A 12,017-nucleotide genomic window follows, 5' to 3' on the forward strand; every position below is an offset into this window, starting at 1 on the left:
AAAGCAAAATCAGTTTGAGTGGACTGATGAATGTCAACAAGCCCTTAAAAATTTAAAAGCATATTTGTCAAATCCACCCCTGTTAGCTAAGCCAAAGGATGGAGAGAGGCTACTCGTCTATCTCGCAGTATCAGAAATGGCGGTAAGTGCGGTTTTAGTACGAGAAGATAAAAGTAAACAATCTCCAATTTATTATGTTAGTAAATCTTTGTTAGATGATGAGACTCGATATCCTCACTTAGAAAAACTTGCTTTAGCATTAGTTATCGCATCTAGAAAGTAGAGACCTTATTTTTAATGTCATCCTATCTCTGTAATAACTGCTTACCCTCTAAGGAATATACTACATAAACAAGAATTGTCAGAAAGACTAGCTAAATGGTCTATAGAACTCAGTGAATATGATATTATGTACCAACCTAGAACTGCAATAAAATCATAAATTTTAGTAGATTTTAGCACAGAAATAGTTCCTGAAGCAGAAAAAGAACTACAGGTATTCACCAGATCTAATCCAGGTACATGGACTCTATTTACTGATGGCTCCTTGAATGTTAAAGGAGCAGGTTTAGGTATTATTTTAATCCCACCTTCGGGAGAAAGTATAAGACAAGCAATAAAATACTATCTCATTACTAATAATGAAGCAGAGTACGAGGCTGTGATTGTAAGTTTGGAACTGGTACGAGAATTGGCTATAGAGAAAATCATAATTAAAAGTGATTCTCACCTGGTAGTTAACCAGATGCAGGGGACTTATATAGCTAGAGAGGCACGAATGCAGCAATATTTGGAAAAAGCACGAAAATTGATAAGACAATTTCGGACATGAAAAATTGTGCAAATACCCAGGGAAGAGAATGCGGAAGCAGATGCACTAGCGAATTTCGCGTAAGTTGCGGAAATAACAAATGCAAAAAACGCTATTATAATACATTTGTTTCATTCAGCACTCAACCAAGATAAAAATGAGGTATTTTTCAATAATTTAACTTGGGACTGGAGAAACAAATTTGTTAATTTTCTGCAATATGGAACCTTACATGAAGACAAGAAAAAGTCTCAGCTACTTCGACGAAAAGCTGCCCGTTACTGGTTAATTCGAGGAAATTTATATCAAAAAATGCTCGGAAGACCTTTAGCAAGATCCCTCGAACCTGCTCAGACAGAATATGTGATGAGAGAAGTACACGAGGGACATTGTAGAAATCACACAGGAGGAAGATCCTTGGTAAAGATGTTAATTAGAGAAGGATACTACTGGCCAAAAATGGAAGAAGATTCAGAAAGTTTTGTGGCAAAGTGTGATAAATGTCAACGATATGGCAATAACATGCATCGCCCAGCAGAGCTATTACATACAGTTATTTCTCCATGGCCATTCATGAAGTGGAGGATGGATACCGTGGGACCATTGCCACAAGCTAAAGAAAAGGTACAATTTTTGTTAGTATTAACAGATTATTTTTCCAAATGGGTAGAGGAAGGAGCCTTCAAACAGGTACGAGAGAAGGAAGTCATGGACTTTATTTGGCGAAACATTATATGTTGATTTGGAGTGCCAAGAGAAATTGTATGTGATAATGGCCCACAGTTCATAGGCACGAAAGTCACAGAATTTTTTCAGAGTTGGTAGATTAAATGAATAACTTCCTCACCTTATCACCCCGTGGCCAATGGACAAGCCGAATCAACAAATATGGTTATTATTAATAATTTGAAGAAAAAATTAGAGGAATCAAAAGGCAAGTGGCCTGAGGTGCTACCAGGAGTATTATGGGCTTATCGAACGACAGCAAAGACAGGAATGGGAGAGACTCCATTTTTACTTATTTATGGTGTTGAAGCCTTAATTCCAGTTGAAATAGGTGAGCCAAGTACGAGATTAACACAAGTAACTGATGAATCAAATGGTGAAGATATGAGAACGAATTTAGATTTACTCGAGAAAAAGAGAGAAGCGACTATAATAAGAATGGCAGCTCAGAGCAAATTATTGAGCGACACTACAACAGGAAAGCTCATCTCAGATACTCCAAGATTGGGGACTTCGTTCTCAAAAAGGTTTTTCAAACAACAAAAGTAACTGGTGCAGGGAAGTTGAGTTCAAATTAGGAAGGTCCTTACAAGATTCGAAGCATCGCTGGAAAAAGGGCTTATGAGTTGGAAACCATGGAAGGCAAGGTACTACCGTCGAATTGGAATGTTGTTCATTTAAAGAAGTATTACTTCTAGGCAAAGGAAGTACCCACGGTCAGGTATCGCTTAACTGTGATTTTATTTTGTTCTTTTAAATTATACTAATAATTTTAGATTGTAGGCAAAAAGCTAGCCCATACCAAATGATGACATTAGACCCGAAAGATATGCGAAATACAGAATTATTCCCGGTCTAGGTTACAACCTTTCTGATGAAAATAAAAAGAGTTAAGCAGTCATCATCTAAATGTATACCTCTGAGTCCCCCATGTATTCTCCTTTTCAGGAAATGGACCAAATGGAAGGAACAATCAAGTGCTCGAGATTTCATACTTCAAAGCTCTAACACTTGGGGGACTGTATATATAAAGGCAAAGAAGACTAAAAGTCAGAATTCAAGTCTGGATCAGCCCAAAAATCAAAAGTCAAGAGCTAATCAAGAGCCAAAAAATAAGCCTGAGTCAAAAATCTTTGAAGTAGCCTTGATAAGGTATAAACTCGTGGGAAAGATATAATATGGACATAAGATACATTACAAGTTCCTACGAGTTTATAGGTTAAGGCCAATAATTAGTCACGGGTTACTAAATAGACCCAAAATTTTGAAACTTGTTACAAAGAAAACAGTTATGAAAGAATTGTAGATGTTGTACAAAAAGTTATTTGTATACATAAAAAGTGTTATATAAAATTTGAAAGTTCAAAGCATGAAACTTCTTCAAATTATTTATGAAACTTCCTCAAAGTATTCTTTTTTCTACTGCTTTCATATATTTACACCAATATGAAGTTGAGATGTCTTCTTCATTAGTGTCATTTATGAAAGGGCCATCTTTTATAAAAATTTGTGTTTATCAAAATCACGAAATATTAAAGCATTTTAAATGCAGGTTTAAAAGCCAAAGAGTAAAACAAAAACTCAACATCAAATTAGGCAAAGATTTATATATTAAACTTGGCCAAAACTAAGGTACTTATTTGTTATCAAACCCCAAAACAAGATAGGAGTAAAAACTAACATCCATTCCAAAAAAAAAAAACTTCCCATCAAAAAGTTTCAAATAAAATTAAGTTATGAAAAACACTAAGGGGCAGCATCTAAGGTGGCATCATCAAAAACGTGAGAAGATTTAGCTTGGGGAGTAGGGGCTTGAACACTAACTTCACCAGGAATAGGATCATCACCTTCGGGAACATCAACCTCAGGTGAGAAAAAGCTTTGACTTTGCTGAGTTTTTTCAATCGTTTCTTTAGCTTTGGCAATCTCAGCATTCAAGTCGAAGCCTTCCTGGCTAGCCTCCGTCAAAGTTTCGAGGCGGGTATTCAAAAAAGCCCAACTCACATCGAGTGTCAGCTTATCTTCAAGAGCTTCATAATATTTCTCCCACTGATCAATCTCAGCCTTCAGCTCTTCTTTCTCAACTTTGGAAGCATCGAAGGCAGTCTTCAAAGGGGCAAGAGAACTCTCCAAGAACTTGATCTTATCAGAATAGGCACGGAGATCTTCTTTAGTTTGTGTAAGTGATTGAACTAACTCTCCAACATAAGTCTCTTTCTGGTTAAGAAGTTCCTTCAGACCCCTTATCTCTTTAGTGGCTTTCGAAAGCTGCTCAGCGAATAAAGACTCAAAGATATCCTTGTCTTAGCGAACTTGACTTAAAGATGCCTTTTCAATTGCTAACTCAGCCGCAACCATCTTCTCTTGTTGCTCCAAGGCATTCTTCACTTCAGCCAAAATATCCTTCTCCAGTTGAAGACCCTCAAATTGCTCCTTCCAGTTGTCAGCTTCGGTACGGTAATCAATAACTTGTTGCTCGATATGAACAATCCTTTTCATAAGCTTCGTGCCTATCAAATTGATCTACAAAAGAAAGAAAGGGAGTTGTGGTTAAATAAAAGAAAACAACAAGAAGGAAAAGAAAAGAGGTAAAGTTAAAACTCGAACCTTCAGAAATGAATGAACAATATCATTCACCCAAGTCAATGATCTGTGACTCTCCAACTTTGCCTTCTCTACTGGACCAAGCAAAGGTTTCAACCATACATTAGCTTGACCAGATTTTTTCTAGCAAGTTCCCACTCTCAGGAACCTCAATGATAATCTTCTTCATCGCTTTTTTGCTACTAGAAGGCCCAACTTCTGCATGAGAAGTAGTAGCAACTGGAATAGTAGAGAAGGTGCAAGCAGTCACGGGGGGAGCAGTAGCAGCAACTTCAGGAAGGGGAGCTTGAGAATAAATGGGGACTGACACTGGAAGAGAAGCTAGAGGCAACTCTTCAGAAACGGGACCAAAGGCTTCATTATCAAAACCATGGGTAAACAACTGATAAGCAGAATCACATGGAGGAATATTCATCTCTTCATCGAAAATTACTAATGTAGCACTTTCGGGCTCATCTAAAAGTCTCGAAGGGATTGAACTTGGAGGAGGGGTAACTTCATCATCGGAAATAATGCGCCTCCTAACCCGAGGCCTGCGCACTAAAGAACCCTCTTCATGTTCTTCTTCACCCTCAGAGCCACGGGAACCATCAACTTTTCTTTTCGATGAAGAACTCAAAATTCTCTCTTGAGAAAGAGATACAGAAAAGTCTTGTAAAAGAAATAGATGCGAGACTGACACCATGAATAGGAAATCCTAACAAAAGAGAGAAGTTTGGTAAGAAGCTCCTAAGCCAACACAAGAGAAGAAGAGAAATTGAACAGAAAATGTACCGTGTGTTTTGACATTCCAACCAAACCTTTGAGAAAAATACTTCCAAGACCTTCTCTCCATGGGGGCAACTGACAATAACTTTTCTACCCAAGTACAGAAGTTAGGAATCTCCTCAAAAACTTCCATGGTTGCTGAAAAAGTAAGCACGAGATTAAAAGTTTCTTGTTTCAAGAAAGAAAAGAAAAGGTAAAGGAAAAACACTTACGTGCAAAATTCCACTTTTCTAAAAGGGCATATTCTCCTCACCTACCAAAGCACTTGTGGGAGCAGCTACAAAGCGAGCATACCAGCCATGGTCTCTATCATCCTCGGGGCTAACCAATACCCTCTTGCTTCTGGCCACAAGTGAAAACACCCATTCATAAAATAATTTGAGGGAATAAAGATGAAGCAAATGATGAAAGGTGAAAGGCAGGGAAGCCAAGTTAGATAGGTAACGAAGGCATGCAATATCCTTCCAAACAATGGGACCAATTTGTCCCAGGCATACATTAAAGAAGCGGCAGAATTCAATGATTACTGGGTCAATGGGTGGTCTAAATCGTAAAGTGAAAGGATATGTATAAATAAAGGAATAACTAGCCTGATATGACGTTATTCTTTGGTTTGGATTAGGAACTAAAGCTGGGAAGTCAGGTTTTCAGTTACATTCTCTTTGAACAAGAGAAATTAAACCAGTGGTAATTTGAGTAGGATAAAGATCGGCACGATCATGAGAAGCTAAAGAAAAAACTTGATTTCTTATGGTTTCTCGATCAAATGAGAAAGAAAATTCCTGTGGAACAATTTTATCAACCGTTGGTTCACGTATAGATTCACTCAATTCCCTATTTCTAGAAGAAGATCTAAGGGTTAAAGAATCCTTGGGTTTAGAAGAAGAAGAAGTGGGAGTAGTAGTTTGAGATGAAGAACCACGAGTGGACATCGAACCTAAACTACGAAGTCTGCCTCCTCTTCTACTTCTCACATGAGCATATGAAGGAGTAAGTTCATCAACAATTACGACTTTGCGAAGGTCAGGAGTTGATGAAGACGTGGTTGTATAAGGAATAAACAGAGGAATATGAGTCGAAAAAAAAAAAGGAAGAATAAAGAAGAAGAACACTGTAGAATGAAGGTTTCGAAGTATGAAAAGCCCTAAAAATGCTGAGAAGCCACAGAACCAATCATCAAAAGCCACGAGGCATATGCATTAAAAGGAAGTGACATACGACGCGTTAATTCTGAAGAAAGCACAATGATGCTTGGGAAGCGGCGGCAAAGAATTCCCGCTATAAATACATACCACTTACCGAATATTCAATTGTAGAATATTCAGAAAGTGGAGGGACTATTTGTGTTGGTGGTAAATAAATGATATACGTGGAATTATATTTAGCTGACAGAGCATGATACGTGGAACAATGAGAAAATGATAACTGGCATATTTTATTTAAAAGATGTATGAAGCGCAAGAGGTACGAGGCAAACACCCAAGAGATAATGAAGAACCAACGTTCGAACCTAAAACAATTGCTGAAGAGGCACGGGCGGAATGAATCAAGACTGAAAAGAGGAAAGATTCACGAACCTACAATTAATGAAGAAGGGGAATCAGAATCATTACAAAATCTTCATAGACAGTTACGATTACCAATCATAATGGACAATTAATGTCATTAAAGCTCATAATGATTCCGCAATAAATAGGAGAAAACGTTATATTTGTAAACTCCTATATAAGGGAGGGGGGAGAATCTCATTTGTAAAAACACATTCTGAGTACTATCGAAATATATTCACTTTCTCTTGCTTATTCAGTGCAATCAATTATTCTTTCTTTTTAGCTACTTTTTGTCAACTTTAAGTGAATTACTGAGGAAGTAAGGAATTATTTGGTTATCAGTAACCCGAATTCTTCTAAAAATAGGCTTTAACTAAAAAATTTATTTTTTGGTTAAACAAGAAACACCTTTAGAATTCAAAATGCTTAGTTTTAATTGGCACAAGTTGCTCAGAAAATGGGAAAATAAATCCTGTTCTATGTTATGCGTTTGTATAAGTAGCAATGTAAAATCATCTGGTGTCGATTTTTCACCAATGTCCTTCTTTCAATAAAATGGAAACTCCTTAGTGTAATCGATTTCAATATATCAGTTTAACTAGAAGAAAAAAAGAGCAAAAATCCTTATAATCTCATAATCAAGGAGAGAAGGCAGTAATAATCCTTATACGGTACCGTCAACAACAACAACAATATATCCAGTATTATACTATGCCGGGCTAATCCTTATACAATGCCATCCTAGGCCCTATATAGCATGTGACAAGGCAAGAAAAGCATATCCCATTTTCAACTAGGATATGCTTTACACCTTTTAGTGTATATAACATGCTTGTGTGAATATCAACTAAGTATCGTAGGCACATTGCTCTAGGTTATTCAATCATTTAATTATTAATTATCAGTGACGAACTTAGAAGGTAACTTATGAATTCATCTAATCGAGTAGCGTTGATTTGGATATTATATATATGTTAAAAGATTTATTTAGTAAGTATATATATATATATATATATATATATAATAGATTTCGAATTCATCGAAAAAGTAGTGATAGAATTCTGATCTCGAAACCGAATTCTACCATTCGAATTCACCTTTGGTTATTACTAGTCATTTTTGATAAGTGATCACTATTCAATAGAGTTTGATTAATCATGATCATATCAATTGTTAACAAGGTAGATAGCTAAACTAAAAATTATTTTTCTTCACCATTAATGGAATTACTATTGCGACCTATGTTTCTATTTTATTATTATTGGTCCTTGTTATAGTTGTTACCCTTCTTGTGTTTTATATCTCATAGCTTTAGGTATCATATATTCATATATTCAATGGACAACTCAAATAAAGAGATACTGATGAGTCTTCACAAAAAGTGCTCAACTGCAGTATTGTCCTGTGAAAAGTTCGTCCAACAAACAATGACTCGAAATGGATTAATTCCTTACCTAACTAATGTTGTGCTTAACCCATTTGAAAGAGTCGTAGCTAAGTCTTTTATCTTTATCCTTTTCTCACTATTTTGGAAGAGTAAGTCTACGAGAATTTCTAATTCTATCCAAATAAATTTATTATTGTTTTTTTTTCTAATTTAAACTACTTCGTGAAAATAAATGAGTCAAACCTATAATCTACTGTCAACGCAACTATGCTGGCTAAAACCAATTGAAGGGGTAAGACTTATAAAAAAGCATTATATACATTCTAGAAGATGAAGTCAAGGCTCAAGATAAAATAAAATTTAAATAAATAAATATGGACAAAATGGAATTGATACGAAATTCCTGCACTATTTCGAAAGCGTAAATGCGGACAAATGGAATTTAAACAAAATTCTATCCCCTGGTAAGTAAATTACAGTAATACAAAGCCACAAACTCACAAAGAGATTCAGAAAAGTCAACTAAATAGGACACCCCCCCCCCCCCCCCCCCAAAAAAAAAAAAAGATGAAGTAGAAGAAGTAGTACGTAACTAAATACCTCCAATTATTATGCAATTTACCTCCAAATCTTATAATATAGTGATATCGTTAGGTTTTTTGAGTTTTTCTACAAAATTTTAAAAACTGAGTTAAAACATTTAAAAAATATATTTTTTGTAAAGATTTAGTTCAGGCAAATAATTTTTGCAAAAAACTGCTTTGTGAACTCAGAAATTCTAGAACTTCAGAAAATCTCGATATAATATGTATAGTTCAAATTCCATGCAGTCTATCATTCCCCGATTTGTCTTTGATCTATAAATTTCTACGTTAACGTTAGTATGACAAAAAAAATTAAAAAAGAAATACGGTAACCAACAACAAATCCTCCAAATCAAACACGACTATCTCGTGAATCGGACGGCCTTGTCACACTCCTTTGACCCGAACAGTTCAAATTTCCCCCAAAAGACCCATTGGGCCCCACTGAGTACTTGGCCCCACCCCTATTCCCAAAGAAAAGGTCAATGACCACCAGTACATGACCCCTTCGTTTCAGACCTGAATAATTAAAAACTATTTTATTAAAGCATTTTATTCTCTTCTTTGATCTTTCGCAGCCCTCGAGGAAAGAAAAAGAAAAGTTTTCTATAAAAAAGGGGTTACTCCTACTATTCCAGAATCCAACTCTACAAAAGAATAAAGTGGTAAAATTATTACTATGTTGCTTTTTGTTACTGCTTGTCTTAATGGCAGGATGGAATCTGAATATCCCATTTTTGGCTTGAATTTAAGACATTTATTCTCTAATTTCTTAAATAGTAACATTTATAATAAGCATATTTAAAATAGTCCAAAACAATAACTAGTCTCATATTAATAACTGGTACAATGGTATTCACATTTCTTTTTTTTTGACCTAAAGAAAGAAAAAAGTAAAAAAAAGAAAAGAAGCCCTCGTAAAGGCCAAAGCAATCTAATGTGTCCGATCGTATTCGCACCTAAATTTGACGAGGCAGAAGTTAGATTAGAGTGACAGGTAAGTCACCTACTGTTTACTTTATCATAACATTTTCACTTTCCCTTTCTTTTTCTTTTTCTTATAACCTCACCAAAGCCATCACTTTGACTCTTTATCAACTCTCTCTTCTTCCAATATCCCATAATTCATTGATGTTTCTAGTTGCCCAAATTACTATACTTCTCAGCTTTCCAAAGTAGCTAATTATGGCTGTGGAACTAATGATGGATTACGGAAACACTAGGAATTGTACGTTCGTGACCAAATTGGAAGAAAAAGCAGTTGTACAAGAAGCTTCTTCTGGTCTTGAAAGTGTTGAGAAACTCATCAGATTGTTATCTCAGACTCAGTCTCAACAAATACAGCATCAAAAACAGGGATATTTAAAGCAAAATAACTCTCCTATGGAAATTGAAACGGTGGCAAATGCTGCTGTTACAAAGTTCAAGAAGGTAATTTCACTTCTAGATCGAAACAGAACTGGCCATGCTAGATTTAGAAGAGCCCCTGTGGCTTCTTCTTCTTCTCAAAATCCTACCAAAGATTATGTTGACACTAAAGTGTATTATCCTACTCCGATCCAACAAATACCTCTTGTTTCTTATGAAAATTATAGTCAACAACTCCCTCTGGTTCCAAAGACCATTAGTTTCTCTTATTCTCCGGAGATGTCTCGTACGAACTCGTTCAATATCTCAACGTTAACAGGAGAAACAGAGAGCAAGCAACATTCTTCATCTTCAGCTTTCCAAATTACCAATCTTTCTCAGGTCTCTAATTCTGCTGGAAGGCCTCCTTTGTCTTCTTCTTCCTTGAAAAGAAAGTGCAGTTCATCGGAAAATGCCGTATCTGGCAAGTGCAGTGGATCTTCTGGCCGATGCCATTGTTCCAAAAGAAGGTAACCAAATTCACTTTTATATCATCTTTGGCATTTAGTCCGTTGAGTTGTTGAATTGTAACAATTTTATGTAAAAGCTTAATATGTTAGAGCGCACACCTTTATTTACTTGATTATGTTAAGGGCACAAGCATAATCAGAATTTAAAGTTTAATTAATTCTAGTGTTACATATGATTTTTTTTTTAAAGACAAATATGAACCAAAGTTATTGGTTCGGTCAAATCTATAACTTGGTCTTTGACTCCGCCCCAATCTAGTGTATCCGATTCATTTTCATTAGCTAAATATGTCCCAAATATTTTTTGTAATGTGTGGTGGTGAAACTAATTCAACCTTGGACCTCTACTCGGATACGAATGATTAATTATGTGATTATCTTATTTAAAATCCTAAGTTAATTAGAGAAAATACATGTTTATTTACTTAATTACGTCTTTGATATAGTCTAGTATGATAGTTTTAGTGAAATGAATTCTTAACTTATTTTTACAGGAAGTTAAGGCTGAAGAGGGTAGTTAGAGTTCCGGCAATAAGCATGAAGATGGCAGATATACCACCTGATGATTACTCCTGGAGGAAATATGGACAGAAACCAATTAAAGGATCTCCACACCCAAGGTAATTAATCTAGAGAAAAATCACGTATATTGGATTTTTTTTTAATAAAGCTCAAGTATTTTTCGAAATCTAAATATTGTTTATCCATATATAAACAGGGGATACTACAAGTGTAGTAGTGTAAGAGGATGTCCAGCACGAAAACATGTTGAGAGAGCTTTGGATGATCCAACAATGCTGATTGTTACGTACGAAGGCGAGCATAATCATTCCCTTTCAGTTGCAGAAACAAGTAGTCTCATTTTAGAGTCTTCTTAGTTAGAACAAATTGTAGTGATATTAATATAGCTTTATTTGCCCTACAAAGAAGAAAGGTTTTCCTATCAATGTAAACTGGAGTAATATATATGTTTAGAACTAGTTGAGTCTTTAGTTCTATCTCAAAGGAGATTAAGCATCGCAATTACCTAAGTACTTTATTCCTTGCGAAAGTGCTGGGCTTGCATTTCGCTTTCAATGGATTTAATTTTTAACAATGTTGATGTAAGTAAATTTTATACTTCAGTGTAATTTCACATGTTTAGCATGTCATCTGATTTATTTTTCAGATATTAGTTCCGCATGATGGTCAATTACGTGTAGTTTTATTTAGGTCGACAGTCACGGTGTCTAAACCAATTGTCGTAAAAAGCATAATTAAAGAAGGTTTTTTTAGTGTGTATGTGCGACGCGGGGGGGGGGGGGGGGGGGGGATAATGGATTAGGTGCGCTTAAATAATTCAAAGAAAGAGTTGATGCATTTTGACCTTATTTACTTGTTAATTACTTGGTTGCTTTTGTCCTCGGATGCCTAACTTGCCCTCATTTCTATTGATCAAATAGAGTTAAACATCATCTAATGGAGTAGCTGTAGCTTTTAAAATTTAATTATGGTTAATTATTATCATTATTTTCTTTGGATGGTTTAAATGGTTGATCGGAAGTAAAAGCAAGAAAGTGACTTGGTCAAAAAATGATGATGCCGTAGTGGAGCACCCTTGTTGTTGATGTAAATGGTTGCTTTAGATGTCGTGTTTGGGACGGTTGACTTACCAAAAAGGAATTAAAAGACTCGGAGTTTGAATTATAAGGGAAGATAGGAATTAAGATG

At 35.6% G+C, this 12,017-nt stretch overlaps 1 protein-coding gene across 1 annotated transcript; it reads left to right on the forward strand.

The window, feature by feature from the left end:
• The first annotated feature begins 9,485 nt into the window (after window positions 1-9,485).
• LOC104102520 (probable WRKY transcription factor 7) lies at window positions 9,486-11,474 on the forward strand. Its single transcript, XM_009610239.4, has 3 exons — window positions 9,486-10,307; window positions 10,802-10,927; window positions 11,026-11,474. Exons 1-3 carry the CDS (start codon window positions 9,616-9,618, stop codon window positions 11,183-11,185), a joined length of 978 nt encoding a protein of 325 aa, XP_009608534.1. The 5' UTR covers window positions 9,486-9,615; the 3' UTR covers window positions 11,186-11,474.
• The last annotated feature ends 543 nt before the right edge of the window (window positions 11,475-12,017 follow it).

Source organism: Nicotiana tomentosiformis, chromosome 2 (assembly GCF_000390325.3).
Source record: "Nicotiana tomentosiformis chromosome 2, ASM39032v3, whole genome shotgun sequence".
NCBI classification, from domain to species: domain Eukaryota; kingdom Viridiplantae; phylum Streptophyta; class Magnoliopsida; order Solanales; family Solanaceae; genus Nicotiana; species Nicotiana tomentosiformis.

Bases quoted from the DNA above. Each gene is read 5' to 3' on its own strand.
- LOC104102520 (XM_009610239.4), top strand. From the start codon at position 9,616: ATGGCTGTGGAACTAATGATGGATTACGGAAACACTAGGAATTGTACG. The intron at 10,308-10,801 runs GTAACCAAATTC...TTATTTTTACAG, and splicing joins TGCCATTGTTCCAAAAGAAG to GAAGTTAAGGCTGAAGAGGG. The intron at 10,928-11,025 runs GTAATTAATCTA...ATATATAAACAG, and splicing joins AAAGGATCTCCACACCCAAG to GGGATACTACAAGTGTAGTA.